Source organism: Podarcis bocagei, assembly GCF_964188305.1.
Source record: "Podarcis bocagei genome assembly, chromosome: 10".
Taxonomy (NCBI): Eukaryota; Metazoa; Chordata; class Lepidosauria; order Squamata; family Lacertidae; genus Podarcis; species Podarcis bocagei.
In genome coordinates this window covers 69,530,943-69,549,064 of record NC_138135.1, presented here as the reverse complement: position 1 = coordinate 69,549,064, position 18,122 = coordinate 69,530,943, and the positions used below count along the sequence as shown (strand labels likewise).

Below are 18,122 nucleotides of genomic sequence, written 5' to 3'. Positions count from 1 at the left end.
GCCATTTCTTTAGGTTCGGTGGAATCTTGCTCAGAAGAAAAGGCAAAAAAGGTTAAAACAGAGTATGAAAAGAAGCTCCAATCCATGAATAAAGAGCTGCAGAGGCTTCAGGCTGCTCAGAAAGAACACGCACGATTACTTAAAAATCAATCTCAGTATGAAAAACAACTGAAAAAATTGCAGCAGGATGTGGCAGAGATGAAGAAAACAAAGGTACTTTTTTTTTTAAAGCACAGAATCCAATGGTGCACGTGTCTACCTGAACAATGAACTATATCCCCTGGCATTATGGATTTATTTTTTCTGCTTAAAAAAGAGTGTTAAAGCTGGTCAGTTCAAGACTGAAATTATTCTCCATTTTGATCATCTAGTTAGGATGACCGCCTACCAAGTAGTAACTTACTGTGGTATACAGTTTCTTGGAGAAGCTATTTATTTTGTAAGCGTTCACCCAAATGGTGAGGAAAGTTTCTTTTCAAAGCTTCCTTGCTTCCTTGTATTTCTGGCTGGGTGCAATTGCATGACACTCTCACTGCTAGGGCAGAGACTGCAGACAACTCTGCCTCCCACTTTGCAAACAGTTGCCTGAATTCACTCTTGCTAACTGTGGAATTCGAAAATGTCTCAGAAGACGGTCCTGTTACCTAACTGCTTGTTAGCGTTAAGGTAGCAAATCACATTGCAGCAATACTCGCCAGGAGAGTGATTACAATGAAGGATTATTAAGTATGGTAAAAGGGCATCAGCCTTGTAGCAAAAAGCAAAACAAAAACAGCTTTCTCCCACGTGATTTGAGTGTGTGAAAAGCAAAGCTGCATAATTTTATTTGAATAATAAAAAATAAAAAAATTTGAATAATTTTATACAGGTTCGTCTTATGAAGCAAATGAAAGAAGAGCAAGAGAAAGCCAGGATGAATGAATCTAGAAGAAATAGAGAGATTGCTCAGCTGAAAAAGGAGCAGCGAAAACGAGAGGTGATTAATAAATGTATCTACTGTGGGGGTTTTTATGTTGTATGAATTTCAAAAGCTCCCGAAAGCTTTGTAAAGGTTTTCAGGTGTTGACATGTGCTATTTTATTACTGCTTTAGCAACGAATAGGCGGATTGAATTTGGCTGACTACTCATTGTACTAAGCCAGCAATAAAAGTAGAATACAGTTTTCAGTTGATACGTTTCTGCAAGATATTTCATATGGTATTGGTAAGCAGTTAATTCATGGGGCTGGCTTGCTAACACATTGTGGAAGATTTCAATCCTGTGCATACTTATTTGGCAACAAGCCTTTCAAAGATAGTGGAACGAACTTCTGAGTCCATAGGACTGTGCTGTTCTTGTTCTTGTATGTGAAGTGGGATTACTATTTAATGCTTACCCCTATAAGCATTAAACCTGGGTTAAACCACAGAGCCTAAGACTTGCCAATCAGAAGGTTGGCGGTTCGCATCCCTGCGACGGGGTGAGCTCCCGTTGCTCAGTCCCAGCTCCTGCCCACCTAGCAGTTTGAAAGCACGTCAAAGTGCAAGTAGATAAATAGATACCACTCTGGCGGGAAGGTAAACGGCGTTTCTATGCGCTGCTCTGGTTTGCCAGAAGTGGCTTAGTCATGCTGGCCACATGACCCAGAAGCTGTACGCCGGCTCCCTCGGCCACTAAAGTGAGATGAGTGCCGCAACCCCAGAGTCGGCCACGACTGGACCTAAGGGTCAGGGGTCCCTTTACCTTTATAGAGGAAATATCAACAAATGTCCCCCTTCCTTGGCTGGTTGTACCAATTAATTGAATGATGGTATTGAGAGAATTGTATCTCATCATCATCATTTTATTTGTATGCTGCTTTCATAGTTAAAACAATACTCAAGGCGGCTTACAGCATGACAAGATTTACATAATTACCAACTTAACAAAAGTCATAATAAATGAAGCACATCGAAAGGTACAGCCAAATGGAAATTTCCCCCCAAATAAATCATAAAATCTAAAACAACATTAATATCAATAAGAATTTAAAATGACATAGATTTAAAAAAAACAACAATTTTTAAAAGTATCCAAATCCTTGACTTCTTATTGGCTTTTCTTTACAGCATCAGCTAAAACTTCTGGAGGCTCAGAAGAGGAATCAGGAAGTTGTTTTGCGCCGGAAAACAGAAGAGGTGCCGGATTATTTTAGTGCTGCAATTAAGTGCAAGCTATTATTTGAAATTCCTATAATTTGTACATTAAATAGGTCCTTATGAGACACTGTTGTCTCACTGCTTTAGGTTACAGCTCTTCGTCGGCAGGCAAGACCTTTGTCTGATAAGGTGGCTGGGAGGGCAAGCCGGAAGCTGAGTCTGCCCGAGCAGGTGAATCACGAACCAAGTTCTAGTGTCTCATCGGTAGACAATGAAGGATCGAGAGCAGCGTCACAACAGAAGATGCGGATACCCGTAGCAAGGGTCCAAGCATTGCCAGCAGCTACGACCAATGGAACCAGGTAACGATGGGCAAACCTGTTATTACCTTGCTACTTTTGTAGTCTTGTCTTCCTGTAGACATTAAAAACGTCATTTTGCAACTCCCACGGGAGGATTTATGGTGCTGCGTTATAATCCTGGATGTGGATGGGGTTGGGATGTGATGGGGAGGAAAGGAGAAGGCGGGTTTACAACAACAGTGGTGATTGCATGAGAGTGAGAAGAGAACACAAGTGATGGTTTAAAACAGGGGTCAGCAAACTTTTTCAGCAGGGGGCTGGTCCACTGTCCCTCAGACATTGGGGGGTGGGCGGACTATATTTCTATTCAAATTCCTATGCCCCATAAATAACCCAGAGATGCATTTCAAATAAAAGGACACATTCTACTCATGTAAAAACACGCTGATTTCCGTACCGTCCATGGGCCAGATTTAGAAAACAATTGGGCTGGATCTGGCCCTCGGGCCTTAGTTTGCCTACCCATGGTTTAAAACAATGACAGATGTTTGAGTAAAGTACCTTCATACAATGGAATATTTGAGGTCTGCTCCTTTATCTCTCTATCATGAGGCAGTTGAAGGAATAGTTTGAATACAGTGAGAAGGACACTGATAGGAAACAAGTGGCTGTTTTAAGCAATCTGCGATACTGAACACACATGATTTAAGATTTTTTGAAAAAGAGTCGCACATCCCCCTCAGATTTCAAATATTAAAAGTGTTCTCTTTTATGATTACTGGTACTGCATAAAAATGTTATAGCATTTTATGTGAACGACGTAAATCTTTGAATTGCTTACAGGAGTAAATATCAAAGAAAAGCAATGACCACAAGAGTTTATACCTCCAAGGGAGCGAGAATGAAGTGGCAGTTACTCGAACGGAGGGTGACTGAAATCATTATGCAGAAAATGACCATATCCAATATGGAGACTGACATGAATAGACTACTTAAGGTAGAGCTTTCTCTTTCTTTCTTTCTTTCTTTCTTTCTTTCTTTCTTTCTTTCTTTCTTTCTTTCTCACCCCTTCGTCTACTTGCAACATCTGGGAAAATGCCACTTTTCTGTTGGGTGAAAAGTAAAGTACTTTTGCCCTGGTCAGTGCATGTACAGTGGTACCTTGGGTTACATGCGCTTCAGGTTACATACGCTTCAGGTTATAGACTCTGCTAACCCAGAAATATTACGTTAAGAACTTTGCTTCAGGATGAGAACAGAAATTGCACAACGGCGGTGCAGCGGCAGCGGGAGGCCCCATTAGCTAAAGTGGTGCTTCAGGTTGAGAACAGTTTCAGGTTAAGAACGGACCTCCGGAACGAATTAAGTTCTTAACCTGAGGTAACACTGTATGTCCATCATGTTGAGACATGATGCTGTTTTTTGCTAGTTTTGGCATGCGAAAAAATGGACCTGGAAAATATAAAGCCACCATTGAATTTTCATATTACCTCCAGCTTTCACAGAGCTTTTCAGTGGAACCTGTTTATATATTCAGTTTCCAGTCATTAAGTGTATATTAATTAGCTATGCATGTATGAACCACCCTTTAATGTCATAAGGCCAGCTGTTAAGTTGCATATTTGCTGCTTAATGTTTCTTCCTCCCACAGAAATGCAATGAAAAGTCATGTCTGCTTTATCTCACTTAGTATTCTCCTGTAAGACACAGGTGGCGCTGTGGGTTAAACCACAGAGCCTAGGACTTGCCGATCAGAAGGTCGGCGGTTTGAATCCCTGTGATGGGGTGAGCTCCCGTTGCTCGGTCCCAGCTCCTGCCAACCTAGCAGTTTGAAAGCACGTCAAAGTGCAAGTAGATAAATAGGAACCGCTCTGGTGGGTGGGAAGGTAAATGGCGTTTCCGTGCGCAGCTCTGGTTCTCCAGAAGCGGCTTAGTCATGCTGGCCACATGACCCGGAAGCTGTCTGCGGACAAACGCCAGCTCCCTCGGCCCATAGAGCGAGATGAGCACCACAACCCCAGAGTTGGTCACGACTGGACCTAATGGTCAGGGGTCCTTTATTCTCCTGTAAAAAATTTGACTGGCCAATTTTCACAGCTTGTGTTTCACATACATTTTAATTACAGCAACGTGAAGAACTTACCAAAAGGAAAGAGAAGCTTTCCAAAAGGAGGGAGAGAGTTATCAAAGAAGGTGGCCCAGAGACCGATAAAAACATCCACAACATCAATGAAGAGATGGAGTCACTGACTGCAAATATAGATTACATCAATGACAGTATTTCTGACTGTCAAGCAAATATCATGCAGATGGAGGAAGCAAAGGTATGTCAGCCCCAAAGGTTTTGTGAAAGAATTATGTTCAGATAGGGAATTAATTTTCTTTTATTCAGCTATTAATTGCACTCTGCAGTTTTCTGCATTTATGTGCTGTATGGATTGCATGCAAATTTAAACATCAGAGCCAGCTTTTGTTGCATTTATGAACTAGATTAAAGATCTAGCTATAACTTTCATTTGTACGGTTTCATAATAATTTTATTTCTAAATCAAAGCCATAAGTAAGTGAACACCCTCCTACATAGCTATGCAAGGCTGCAACCCTATAGGCGCTTGACTGTGAGTAAGTCACATTGAACACAACTTCAGAGTAAACATGCGTAATATTGAACTGTAAATTATGGACTGTCTCTCATCCTTTCCCAATTTTGCATTTTCAATATATTTTGCTTGAAATATACTTATACTTTCATACAGCTGAATGTGCTGAAAATTTGGCACTTAGTTGATTTTTGCAAGTCCGAATAATCATATCTCTTAAAAGAAGCTTGGTTTGTGTTACTTTTCTAAATATTCTGGCTTAATAGAATTCACTTTAATTTTGAAAAGTTCCTATTGGAATAACATTCCCGTAGCCATATAGCCAAATTCATCATGCGAAAGGCTGGGCTGGATGATTCCGAAGCCGGAATTAAGATTGCCGGAAGAAATATCAACAACCTCAGATATGCAGATGACACAAGCTTGATGGCAGAAAGTGAGGAGCAATTAAAGAACCCTTTAATGAGGGTGAAAGAGGAGAGCGCAAAATATGGTCTGAAGCTCAACATAAAAAAAAAACGAAGATCATGGCCACTGGGCCCATCACTTCCTGGCAAATAGAAGGGGAAGAAAGGGAGGCAGTGAGAGATTTGACTTTCTTGGTCTCCATGATCACTGCAGACGGTGACAGCAGTCATGAAATTAAAAGACGCCTGCTTCTTGGGAGAAAAGCAATGACAAACCTAGACAGCATCTTAAAAAGCAGAGACATCACCTTGCCAACAAAGGTCCGTATAGTTAAAAGTATGGTTTTCCCAGTAGTGATGTATGGAAGTGAGAGCTGGACCATAAAGAAGTCTGATCGCCAAAGAATTGATGCTTTTGAATTATGGTGCTGGAGGAGACTCTTGAGAGTCCCATGGACTGCAAGAAGATCAAAGCTATCCATTCTGAAGGAAATCAGCCCTGAGTGCTCACTGGAAGGACAGATCGTGAAGCTGAGACTCCAAGACTTTGGCCACCTCATGAGAAGAGAAGACTCCCTGGAAAAGACCCTGATGTTGGGAAAGATGAAGGGCACAAGGAGAAGAGGACAGCAGAGGATGAGATGGTTGGACAGTGTTCTCGAAGCTACCAGCATGAGTTTGACCAAACTGCGGGAGGCAGTGGAAGACAGGAGTGCCTGGCATGCTCTGGTCCATGGGGTCACGAAGAGTCGGACATGACTAAACGACTAAACAACAACAACAGCCATATAGCATTCATGTGATTTTCCCCCCTGACTAACCACTCTGCTGTCTTTGATTTATGCAGGAAGAAGGAGAGATTCTGGACGTCACTGCGGTAATCAATGCCTGCACTCTAACAGAAGCTCGGTATCTACTTGACCATTTCCTTACAATGGGCATTAATAAGGTAACACACCTGGTGGGAACCCTGTTGTGCCTTGTACTGGATTACCATTGCATGGGCTAATGGCTGGGTGACATCGCCGGATCTTGACAAGAATGTTAGACTTTAAAACGGTATAGTCCAAAAATGTGAAAGAAATCCAAAATAGCACAAGCAGGCACCCACTTGCCGAATGTGGATACAGTGGCGTAGCATGGGTTGTCAGCACCCGGGGCAAGGCAAGTAATTTGCGCCCCCTAACCCGTGGATTTGCGCCCCCTAACCCTAACCCCCAGATGTTGCGCCCAGTGCGGCCGGCCCCCCCTGCACCCCCCACGCTACGCCACTGTGTGGATATGCCTTCCTTTCCTCCCTGCCCCCAGCACTGCCCAAATCTGCCCCAGAGGGCTGGGAGACAGTGCTTTGAGACAGATTTGGGAAGTGCATGGGGGATGTTGGAGGGAGGAAGAGAGAAACCAAAAGTCCCATTGTATTGGGAGGCATTGTGGGATGGTGCCGAATATATACAGTAACCCCTCTCTCAGGATAGCACCCCATAGATACAATGAATATCTATGCCCGTCCACTTACACAAAGTTATTTGGAATAGATAATCAAGCTATTTCCCCCCCCCCCATCTTTAACAGGGTCTCCAAGCAGCTCAGAAGGAAGCTCAGATTAAAGTACTTGAAGGACGCCTCAAACAAACAGAAATTACCAGTGCAACGCAAAACCAGCTGCTGTTTCACATGTTGAAAGAGAAGGCAGAATTAAATCCGGAACTTGATGCTCTGCTAGGCCATGCCTTGCAAGGTAATTTGAATACTCTACAAAATGGAATTATACTGCATGCTAGGTTTGCCAATGATGCATGTTTTATTAGGTGTGTTTCAAATAAGGTGCTTTGTGAATAGATGCTGTACTTTTTGTGCATGTAAAGGTATTCCCCCCAAATAACAGTGCACCCAGCAATGAAAATCAGGAAATCTCATAGTTAATCACTGTTTTATAGCTTGAATTCAATATTTGGGTAATTTAAAAAACAAAACAAAACAAAATTAGGTGTCTTTCAAATTGGAATAATTTTAAAAATAACATTCTTAACTTCTCTTATTAAAAAAACTTGTGATGTGTACTTTATGGCATCTATTCCGCTAGTTCTGATAGTTTAATCTGATTATAGTGTAACATAGGACTCTCTTATTTCCCACTCTGCAAATGGATTGGTTTTGATTGGAGTGTTGCTTTTTGTTTCCTCCTCGCTGTTGTTTTACACAGACCTAGATAGCGTTCCGCTGGGTAAGTATATGTAGCTTTCTGTGTACCTCACAGCTGCATGAGATACTAATGATACACGTGTACACTAACTGGCGCATCTTAGAACGTACGCATACATAAAAGTTTGCATGCACTGTTTAGGAGATACACTCAGAGTCCTATTTCCTTAGACACAAACTTCTTACAAAATATTGGATGTTAACAACTGAGACTGGCACGAATGCAAACAGTGTGAATGTACTTAAAAGCTTTTCGTTCTTCACCTGGGACGCTGTGGCTGATACACTATCTGCTGATACATTTATGTGCTGCTCTCTTTTACTGTAGCTGTAACACACATAACCATTTCCCCCCAGAAAAAAACCCCCACATTAACTCTAAAATTCATTTTAGCAACACAGAGACGATGAGTGCTTTATAGGAATCTTGTTTTAAAATTCATGTGTTAGGGTGAACGTGCCTTATCAAGTTGTGTATTGCATAGTTAAGCAATGGCTATAACTCAGTACATGCAAATGGGCAGTGAAAACATTCATACTGAACTGTAAAACAGGTGTGTGGTTTTCTGGTTTTTTAAAATTGCCATACAGTAATCAAAGAAAGCTACTGGTCAGGCTATTCTGTTCAAATTTATTTCATCAAGATGTTCTGTATAGCTTCCTCTGCGTTAGTGTCCATTGCGTTGATGGCCTGAAGGCAATCTGGAGAGCTGGAGCTTATGTCAAGCTCTTCAACCACACTATTTTAGTGCCGTACCACATAAATATATGAATGGGTCAAGGTTTGCTCCATGCATACCCACTAGAATGCAGTCTCAAGTTAATGTGGTGCTGTGCTTTAAAGGGTGTATGTTTCTTGGTCCCTAAAACCGAACCCAGGGTGAGACTTGGAGTAGGTTTCAGGCTCACATGCTCCTACCCTTAGTTTGTGAGTAGAATAGTTAACAGAAAGTTCTTCGTCTTCCACAGTTCAGTGGCTCCCTTGTCCTTCCAGTCATAGGGAAGGGAGCATGTGAGCTGGAAGCGCAGAGTCTCTCTCCCAAGTTACAATCCTGGAGCTAAGTAATGAGCAGACGTATCCACAGTCTTCCAGGAGATGGGGATGAGTAAGAAGAAGTAGACAACTGTGGGGTGTGTGGGGCGAAGAGAAGAAGTACAATGAGAGATGTGGGTAACATGGTGCTTTGAGGAGCACAATGAGGGTGGGAAAAGTTTGCCTGAATGGTGCAGCTTACAACCTTGACCCTAGCAGTTGCTTTGTGCATGTGCTGATTCCAGGTACTGACTTTGGTTTGGACGTGCGTTATGGTGAATATACTTCCATTGGTAAAACCATAGTAGCTAGACATCTGTTCAGTCCGGTTCACCAAGTGCCTTGCTTGAGTGGCAGCAGGGTAAAGGACCCCAAAGGACCCTAGAGACATCACAGTTACCTTTTTGTCTTGTCTCCCCACTGTTCTCTCTATATGTTTCTGAAATAAACTTGGTATACATTCAGTGACGGGTGGTACATTTTATTATGGGCTCGTCCATTTGGCATATCCCTGCATGCTGGCGTGTTTATGATGTATTGTGGCTGTAATTGACAAGCATGCTAGTGTTTCTTTTTCTTGTGTGAGCAGACGAATAGTTCTCACTGGCACTGTTTGTTGCAGGTTCCATTTCATCTGTGTAGCTTTTCTTCCTTCCTGTTCCCTCTATTGATGTTGTAGATGTTTAGGAAGCTGTTGTGTAAATGTAGAGTAGTGAAATCATCTCACTTTATAGGGCCCAAATGGTTGTTTGTCTGTCAAGTGCAGTATTTTGTCAAAGTAGAAGCTAAAGGAATGCAAAGTAGAATACACCCCATCTATCTTTCTCACTGCCCCTCAACTCAATATTTATTCAGAGCCATAATGAAAAACGGGTATACAGGGATATTATATGTCTATGCCGAATATATTATGTTTGTCCTTCCTGCTTTCCTAGTGATACGTTTATAATTTTCCTATGTGATGGTTTGTCAATTCAAAACAAAAAACAAACAGAAAACCTATTCTTCCTGGGTATTTGGGGAAAGTAAAGTCGAGCAACTAGATTCAGCATCAGGGACATTATGGGAAACTAGTTCAGTTTAACTCTTACCTTAAGTAAAAAATGAATTAAGTGTGAGAGTTTAAAATATGGAAGGCAGTGCATATTATCCTTGTTTTGGGCAATATGAGGAGCCTTTGGGGTAGATATATGCTGCGTGTGAAACTCTCTAACAAAATAACGACTTTGGGAATTTTCCAGAAAATGTGGAAGATAGCACTGATGAAGATGCTCCTTTGAATAGCCCCGGGGCAGAAGGAAGGTGAGAAAAGAACATAAACAGTAACCAATAGCTACCTCTAAAATGGATTTTATTTGCAATGAATTAATGTGACCCTCTCTCGGAATGTTCCTTAGCCAGTTCTAAGCAAACTGAGGAACGAGCAATTTGGCAAGGGGCTAACTCTCAAAAATAGTGAACTTCCCCCTCTAACTAGCAGCGACACTGTTTGGCTCCAACCCTTGGCTTATTTTCACATATCCATAAACCAGGAGGCCTGGCTTTAGCCAGGTCTCCCAGATAACTGAATGAAAAAGAACCTCGAATCTCTTTATCTGCTTCACTGATTTCCTGGGCCAATTGGTTTGTCCTGCCTCTACATACTCTGGAAACAAACCCAAAATTTGGGGCCATGTCAGACATGCTTACTCTTCACTTGAAGATGGTTTTGATAAGTTTCCTCTCCTTTCTGAAGAGCTCTGAGGTCCTCAGAGCCCCAAGGTGTTGCCTTCACTTCAGTCACTGTCTGGTGGCTCCCTTGATCTGCCAGTCTGGGTACCCCTTTCTTCACCTCTCGCTTTAAATGTCTGTTTTGCAGCATAGTGGCCTTCCCCAAACCTTTCTCCTACCTCTTCAGGCTTGCCAGTCCCTTGCCTCCTCCTCTGTGGCAAATCTTCCTTATCTCTCTCCCTCTCTGCTGTCTCAGCGTCTTCTTTTTCCCCTCTTCCTTCCTGCTATACTCTGTTCTCCTTCTCCCTCAAACCATCTTTCCTTCCTCACCCCATTCTCACCCCAGGTTCCCTCTCCCCTTGCCCTGAGACCTGCCTCAAATATATCAGCAGCTTCCCTTTCCTCCTGCTGCTGGGAACAACATGTTGAGCCTTTCCTCCCACCCACTCCATTTTCTGGCCCACCCAGCCCACCTTCAGGCTGATAAAGGGTGCCGTGCACTAACATCTCCCAACGACTGTAGCGTCAAGTGAAGCCTTGCATATTTGAACTAACCTAAAGTCAGCTCAAAAGTCGTAGTTAGAAGAAAGCTATGTGCTTGGGTGAAATAGGTTTATTTATTTATCTGTAGGTATTTACCATGAAATAACACTCAAAGCTGTCTCACTGTAGCTGCTGTCATGGCTAGCTGCCCAAGGAGGGAGGGAGTTGCCTTGTTTCTCAGAGATCCCCGCTAAATTGCTAATTTCGTTTACAGTTCTTTATCTTCAGACCTCATGAAGCTTTGCGGCGAAGTCAAGCCTAAAAACAAGGTAAGATGTGTGGATACTAATATAGCAGTCTTTTGTGCAGTTATGGCATCTTCTGTTACCTCCTTCCACCCCCACCCCCCAAATACAAGTACCGCTTAAAACAATTTTTGCAACCTTTCTGTTTTGCTTGACACCAGGAGCCCATCTATGGCTTAGCGAGAGATTAAAATGAACCTGAGAGGAGTGAAGAGGCTGTGAGCTCTGATATTGTACAGCCTTAGTTTGGCTTAACATGTTGTGCAAATCCGCTCCCTCCCAAAAAGCAGAAATGACTTTTGTACTAAGCTTGGGTTTTTTTGCATTGCATGTGTCTGTCAGCAGTCTGGGCTACAGTGAAACTAGGGAGGCTCCTAAGCTTGCTATGTGAATCCTGATTCTGGCCAGGTACTGAAGGTGAATCTGGAAATAGATCTGGTACTTAGTAATGGTGACAGATTTATTTTTTTATAACAAAGTAAAATGGAGCAGATTTGTATTTTTAAATTGTAGTCAGGCAGGGTTTAGGGATAAGGACCCTGGGATCCAGCACACATACAATATATGCAAACCGTTTGGTGCTTCATGCAAAAGTGTTTTTATTCTCCTCTTCCAATTGATTGCAGGCCCGCCGTAGGACGACGACCCAGATGGAATTGCTTTATGCCGATAGCAGTGACCTAGCCAGTGACATAACCCTTGAAGTCAGTGCAGACAGCACGGCTATGGCTGGCCCTCTTCCGCCTGTTGCAGAAGCTCAGGAAGGTGCAGTGAACATTGACCTGAGAGAGCCTGCTGTTAGGGACAGGGAGGCCTCGCAGGCAGCCTTGCCTTCTAAGACTGGCGGCATGTAAGTTTCACACAATGCACTAACTTTCGTTTGGCACCCTAACATGCATGATTGCTAGGTTGCAACGACCCGTGGCTTTTTATGAACTGGAGTGCTAATTAGGATCTCAACAGGGGAAATCTGTCGCCGTCATCACCCTCTAACTTCTGCTCTGCTGTTACCTCAAAATGGCTGCTTAGTTTTTTAAGTTGATCTTTCTTTTTCCCCCCTTTGGTAAGCACTAATTCATGTACCATAAGCCCCAGTTTCTGCAAGATTTTTTTTTTTTTAGTGCTGTTGTAAAACCAAATTGTTTTAAAGTCTATCTGAAATACTTTGAATGGAGCGGATCCATTAGATCAGGGATGTCCAACAGGTCGGTTGCGATCTACTGGTAGATCCCCATGATGTTTTGGTAGATCGTGGTTGATCTCTGACTCCCTTTCCTCTGCGTAGGTAAATCTGACTTCTGCCTCACCCCCTTGTCCTGCCCTCCATTGTTGTTTCAACTCAGGAAGGGAAGACAGAGCTTCCATGTCATCCATAGCGATGTTTTTGTGAGTGACTCAACCCCTAGTTCCCTTGCCTCTCCCCCCAAAAAACGGAACTCCCCTCTCCAAAGAAGCCTGCACCCACCTTAACCCCCCCAAATGAGGCTTTTCTCCTCCCAATAAAAGCTCTACAACTTTGACCTGAACCCTAAAAAGACAGGGGTAGACCACTGCCAGATTTTAATTCTGAAAGTAGATTGCAGTCTCTTGGGAGTTGGCCATCCCTGCATTAGATCATATCCGATGTGGCTCTTCCACTCATTTGATCTGCTCATATGATCCAGCAGAAGCACCCACTTGCTTAGATAGCAGGCCCCTGAAAATCTGTTCCTGAAGTCTGGGAAGACGCTTTAAAACACTATGGAAGGTTGTGGCGGAGGCTGCCCTTTCTTTTAAGTTACTAGAGGTCTCTGCTAGGTGAAGTCGGTCCACAAACAGAATGGAAACATTGGCCTTCTCCCCATTGAAGTGAACTTCCGCTAAGTTTTTAAAATATCTTGGGACCCTACCAATATCATACTCCATTTTTGCCGCTGCATGTGATGCCTCAGCACACAAAAAGTCGAAACTGACAGCTTAGGCAAACGCCCCGTGAAGCGAAGCGTTCCACTTGTTTTCCAAAGATGAGCTGCATTCTTTATGTAAATAGTATTGGTTAATTAAGGTTCATGAGACTACTGTTAGCAGTTAGCACTTCCAGGTAAAGGTAAAGGGACCCATGACTGTTAGGTCCAGTCGCAGACGACTCTGGGGTCGCTGCGCTCATCTCGCTCTATAGGCCGAGGGAGCTGGCGTTTGTCTGCAGACAGCTTCTGGGTCATGTGGCCAGCATGACTAAGTCGCTTGTGGCGAACCAGAGCAGCACTCGGAAACGCCATTTATCTTCCCACCAGAGCGGTACCTATTTATCTACTTGCACTTTGACGTGCTTTCGAACTGCTAGGTTGGGAGGAGCTGGGACCGAACAACGGGAGCTCACTCTGTCATGGGGATTCGAACCACCGACCTTCTAGGCTCTGTGGTTTAACCCACAGTGTGTAGGAATCTTATTCCTGCACCACACAGGAATTTTTAACTAGATAATGTAAAATAACACAGAACTTTTAAGATACAAATCCCTCACATATATGAGAAAGATCTTGGTAAAATTAACTAAATTGCAAACAGTGAAAAATATGTGTAACTTTCTGTATTAATCTACTTGCTACAATAAAGCTATTGGTTCTATTTTTTGCAGCAGCAAGCAGCTCAGAATGATTTCTAATAATTTCACTTTTTATGCATGTTGCTTGTGGCAGTAGAAGTAAGCATAAAAATGCTCCTGGGAGGCACTGTTATTAACAGTCTTGGCTTCAATGCTTTTGCAACCACTCTTTAAAAAAATGCTTTACTCAGGGTAAACAGTAAAGTGTAAAGACTGAGAACCCAGCAATGATCTTCGAGCATCACACAACTTACAAAAATCAGTTATTTTGTCATGGAATCCAGGGTCCAGGTAATCTCCCCCCTCCCCACTGCTGCAATTTTTAACACATTTCTTTAGTTTTCGAAGTCAGTGTACTGATTCCCTTTGCTCCAGTGCAATATTTGTTTGCTTTTAGTTTCCACAACAAATGCAAAAGTGTTTAAAATGGGTTGATTTTCTGAGAACCACTTTTAATTTATTTTAAGGTGTACACCTAAGATGCTTAAAGTCAGGGATGGGGAATCTCCCCCCCCCCATTTGGCCCGTGAGGCCTTTTTGGATCAAGCCATGCCCCCTGCCCCGCACATGACATCATGTATGACATCACTGAGCAAGAGGTCATAAATGATGTCACGTGTGGAGCAGGTAAGGGCAAGGCTCTGGGAAAATGGCATTTTCAGAGATTGAAAGGGTGTCTGTAAAGCTTTGGAAAGGGCTTCTGAAGACCCCTGTGGGTCAAAACATCATTGTGTCATCAAGCAATTTGCAGGTAGGCGACTCTGCTTGTCTTTGCCTCAGTCCCTTATCGTCATAGCATTATTTCCAGATTCTGGCCATCTTAGTAAAAAGGTAAAGGGACCCCTGACCATTAAGTCCAGTTGTGGCCGACTCTGGGGTTGCGGTACTCATCTTGATTTATTGGCCGAGGGAGCCAGCGTACAGCTTCCGGGTCATGTGGCCAGCATGACTAAGCCGCTTCTGGCGAACCAGAGCAGCACACGGAAACACATTTAACACATTTAATCAGGCGCACTCCACAGGAACCTATGCCACAATAAATTTGTTGGTCTTTAAGATGCCACAAGACTTCATTTTGGCATTATGGCCACAATGCAGAAAATAACAACAAACTATGGTTAATCAAAACCCGAAGTAAAAGCTTCTGAATTTCTGCACACCCAACAAACTGTGGATAATTTTAGCCATATTTTTATTTGAAACAAGCCAACTTCAAACCACGGTTTCCTGTCTCCTCCTTGCAGATGCCTTGTTCTACAGTTACGTCACATATCAGCGCAAAAATTAAAGGTGTTACTTAGAAGTAAATGAAAGGTGGCCTCTTAGATCTCCCTCCCTCTGAGGTGGAAAAATACTTGTGTCTGGGATGTACCACTCAGACTGCAGTGATTGGCTCTATCAAAAGTAGAAAAAAGCTTCCTATATGAAATATGAAACCTAAATATTGGGAAGGATGCCTAGTTTAGAGGATTTCATATTGGCATCTAAGGAGAGATCCCTCCAATGCCTGCATTTTATTCTATATATCGTTTTGTATTTTATATTTAATTATTTTTTATTTTGTATACTGCCATGTCTTTTAATGTGCACATCGCTTTGAGACTTAAGTAAAGAGGTCATATAGAAATTATTTTAAACGGGGATGGAGAAACTCCAGGTGTTGCTTGGACTCCCAACTCCCATTGGCCCCAACCTGCATGGTCAACGGTGAGGGATAATAGGAATTCTCTCTTGGCAACATCTGGAGGTTTATATACTTTAGGTAAAGGAAAAGGACCCCTGACCATTAGGTCCAGTCGTGACCAACTCTGGGGTTGCGGTGCTCATCTCGCTTTATTGGCCAAGAGAGCTGGCGTACAGCTTCTGGGTCATGTGGCCAGCATGACTAAGCTGCTTCTGGCGAACCAGAGCAGCGCACGGAAACACCGTTTGCCTTCCTGCTGGAGCAGTACCTATTTATCTACTTGCACTTTGATGTGCTTTCGAACTGCTAGGTTGGCAGGAGCTGGGACCAAATAACGGGAGCTCACCCCGTCGCGAGGATTCGAACCGCCGACCTTCTGATCGGCAAGTCCTAGGCTCTGTGGTTTAACCCACAGCGCTACCCACGTCCCATAGACTTTACTTACCCATTATAGACTTTACTTACCCATTCAGGAATCAAGTGATAAGCAATGCATATATGAACCAGCTCTGACTTGCAATTGAATATATACAAAGCTTCCACTGAAATCTTGTGACTGGGGTGAAATGAAGAAGTAATTTGGAAACTTGGACAATGATGGCATGGACTTTAGATGTCGTATATGAAGAACAATCAGAGCAGCTGGACAAAGGGAACTTGAAAGCACCTAATGCCATTTTGCTATTTTTTTAAATGCATACTTGTGAATTTACCTCAAAACATTTTATTTATTTTTGTCTGCTTCTGTTGTATAGAATTGGAACTCAGAGTGTATAAAGAACGAAAATAAAATTCAGTGAAGAGAAATAAGCAGAATAAGAAATAGGCAATGTTTTCTGTTCTCTCAGGTCTAGGCAGTCATCTCTGACAGAAAAGAAACTACCAGAACCCTCACCTTTATCAAAGAGAAAAACCTATGAGAAATCTCCAGATAAACCAAAGTCAAAAGAGCAAAAACAGTAAGATATATATGTATAGATATTGTATATTAATAAACATAATGTTGCTTGAGAGTTACAAATATTGAAAGCATTGTTGTCAGGGTAAAATGTAAGCCACCTGGAGCTCCTTGGAAGAAAAATGGGATATAAATGCAATAGATAAATACTTGTTTTCCTTCAAGAAGTTTCTTTTCATTGCATTGAATATCAATGCAACATCTGTCTTTTTTTTTAAAGGTTTCAGTGTCTTTGAAAGATACACAGCCCTATATTTTTTCATCCTTGAATCCTTTCATTTTACTCTGCCCTTTTCTAGGTATTGCTTAACTTTTAAAAATCAATAAATGTTTGAGTACACTGCCATCTTGTGGCCAGCAGATTTTAAAAAATAACTGTGTAAGGATTATATTTCTGTTCTGTCAGGGGAGCATGCAAACTGCATTTCTTGATTAAGCAAGCAGGGCACCAATGAGTTGTTCTGAGGCATGTTTCATTAGTTTTTTTTAACCTCTCTAACAATTTCATTTTCTTTTTTTTCCCTTTTAATTTGAAGAGGCTTTTAATGTTTGATTTTTTTCTTGTAGCTCAGATTCTGGAACCTCAGAGGCTAGTCTGTCACCTCCTTCCTCCCCACCAAGCCGGCCCCGTAATGAACTGAATGTTTTTAGTCGTCTCACTGTTTCTCAGGGAAACACATCAGTTCAGCTGGATAAGTAAGTCGCAAAGGGAAAGACCAGATTCCCACATCGCCCAAGGCGCACATAATAAGCCGAAAACATAGCTACAAAATGTTAATGTTCTGGCTCTCTCTGGCCAGGGACTGAAAGTATACTTGCTATTTCTCCTCTTGTTTGTCCCCACTCCCAACCTCTCAAAGTAGCTTTTTAGAAATGGCATGGAATTGCCATGGTTCCATCTCTTGTTTCCTGATGAATCTTATATCTTGTGCTTCTATATGAGTTAAAGGTAAAGGGACCCCTGACCATTAGGTCCAGTCGTGGCCGACTCTGGTGCTCATCTCACTTTATTGGTCGAGGGAGCCGGTGTACAGCTTTTGGGTCATGTGGCCAGCATGACTAAGCCGCTCCTGGCAAACCAGAGCAGCGGACAGAAATGCTGTTTACCTTCCTGCCAGAGTGGTACCTATTTATCTACTTGCACATGACGTGCTTTCGAACTGCTAGGTTGGCAGGAGCAGGGACCGAGCAACGGGAGCTCACCCCGTCGCAGGGATTCAAACCGCTGACCTGGTCAGCAAGTCCTAGGCTCTGTGGTTTAACCCATAGCGCCACCCGCGTCCCTTATATATGAGTTATATTCCCTCTAAACCAGGGCTGGGGCCTGCTCAAGAGGCGCAGGGAGAAGGTTGCTTCAAGGCAGCAGACCAGCTGAGAAGGGCGCTGCCATTACATGCTCACCGCCCAACCACCCATCCACCACTGCCTGATCCTCTCTGGCTTTCTTTTACCCCAGCCCATCTCAAGGCAGTTGTGGGGCAGAGTGGCCTTTTCAGCTTGCACAGTCTGTTTTTCCATGCCGTGTCCTTTTAAGTCTCAAGAGTACTTCTTTGCTAGGCTCAACAGCACAGCCACTCGGCGGGTGTCAATATTCTTACAGTTAGGGTGTTCCTACACAAATGAATTTTCCAGGTGCTCTCATTCAGCACAAATAAACAACATGTCTTAGGGTAAAAAAATTAAAAAATTCCTTCCAGTAGCACCTTAAAGGTAAAGGTAAAGGGACCCCTGACCAT

General features: G+C 42.8%; 1 protein-coding gene across 9 annotated transcripts in view; it reads left to right on the top strand.

Annotated features, from left to right (window-relative positions):
* Nucleotides 1-18,122, top strand: part of KIF21A (kinesin family member 21A) — a 96,583-nt gene that overhangs the window by 60,902 nt on the left and 17,559 nt on the right. For 4 of the 9 annotated variants that reach the window (XM_081211401.1, XM_081211402.1, XM_081211399.1 and 1 more), the window contains 14 exons: nt 14-213; nt 869-976; nt 2,089-2,157; nt 2,266-2,480; nt 3,264-3,417; nt 4,547-4,744; nt 6,275-6,376; nt 7,000-7,165; nt 7,631-7,651; nt 9,904-9,964; nt 11,130-11,184; nt 11,787-12,010; nt 16,277-16,387; nt 16,954-17,082. In XM_081211401.1, the coding sequence (XP_081067527.1) occupies nt 14-213; nt 869-976; nt 2,089-2,157; nt 2,266-2,480; nt 3,264-3,417; nt 4,547-4,744; nt 6,275-6,376; nt 7,000-7,165; nt 7,631-7,651; nt 9,904-9,964; nt 11,130-11,184; nt 11,787-12,010; nt 16,277-16,387; nt 16,954-17,082 (1,813 nt within the window). The remainder of the gene's footprint in view (nt 1-13; nt 214-868; nt 977-2,088; nt 2,158-2,265; nt 2,481-3,263; nt 3,418-4,546; nt 4,745-6,274; nt 6,377-6,999; nt 7,166-7,630; nt 7,652-9,903; nt 9,965-11,129; nt 11,185-11,786; nt 12,011-16,276; nt 16,388-16,953; nt 17,083-18,122) is intronic. The other 5 variants (XM_081211403.1, XM_081211400.1, XM_081211406.1 and 2 more) reach the window with 2 other exon arrangements.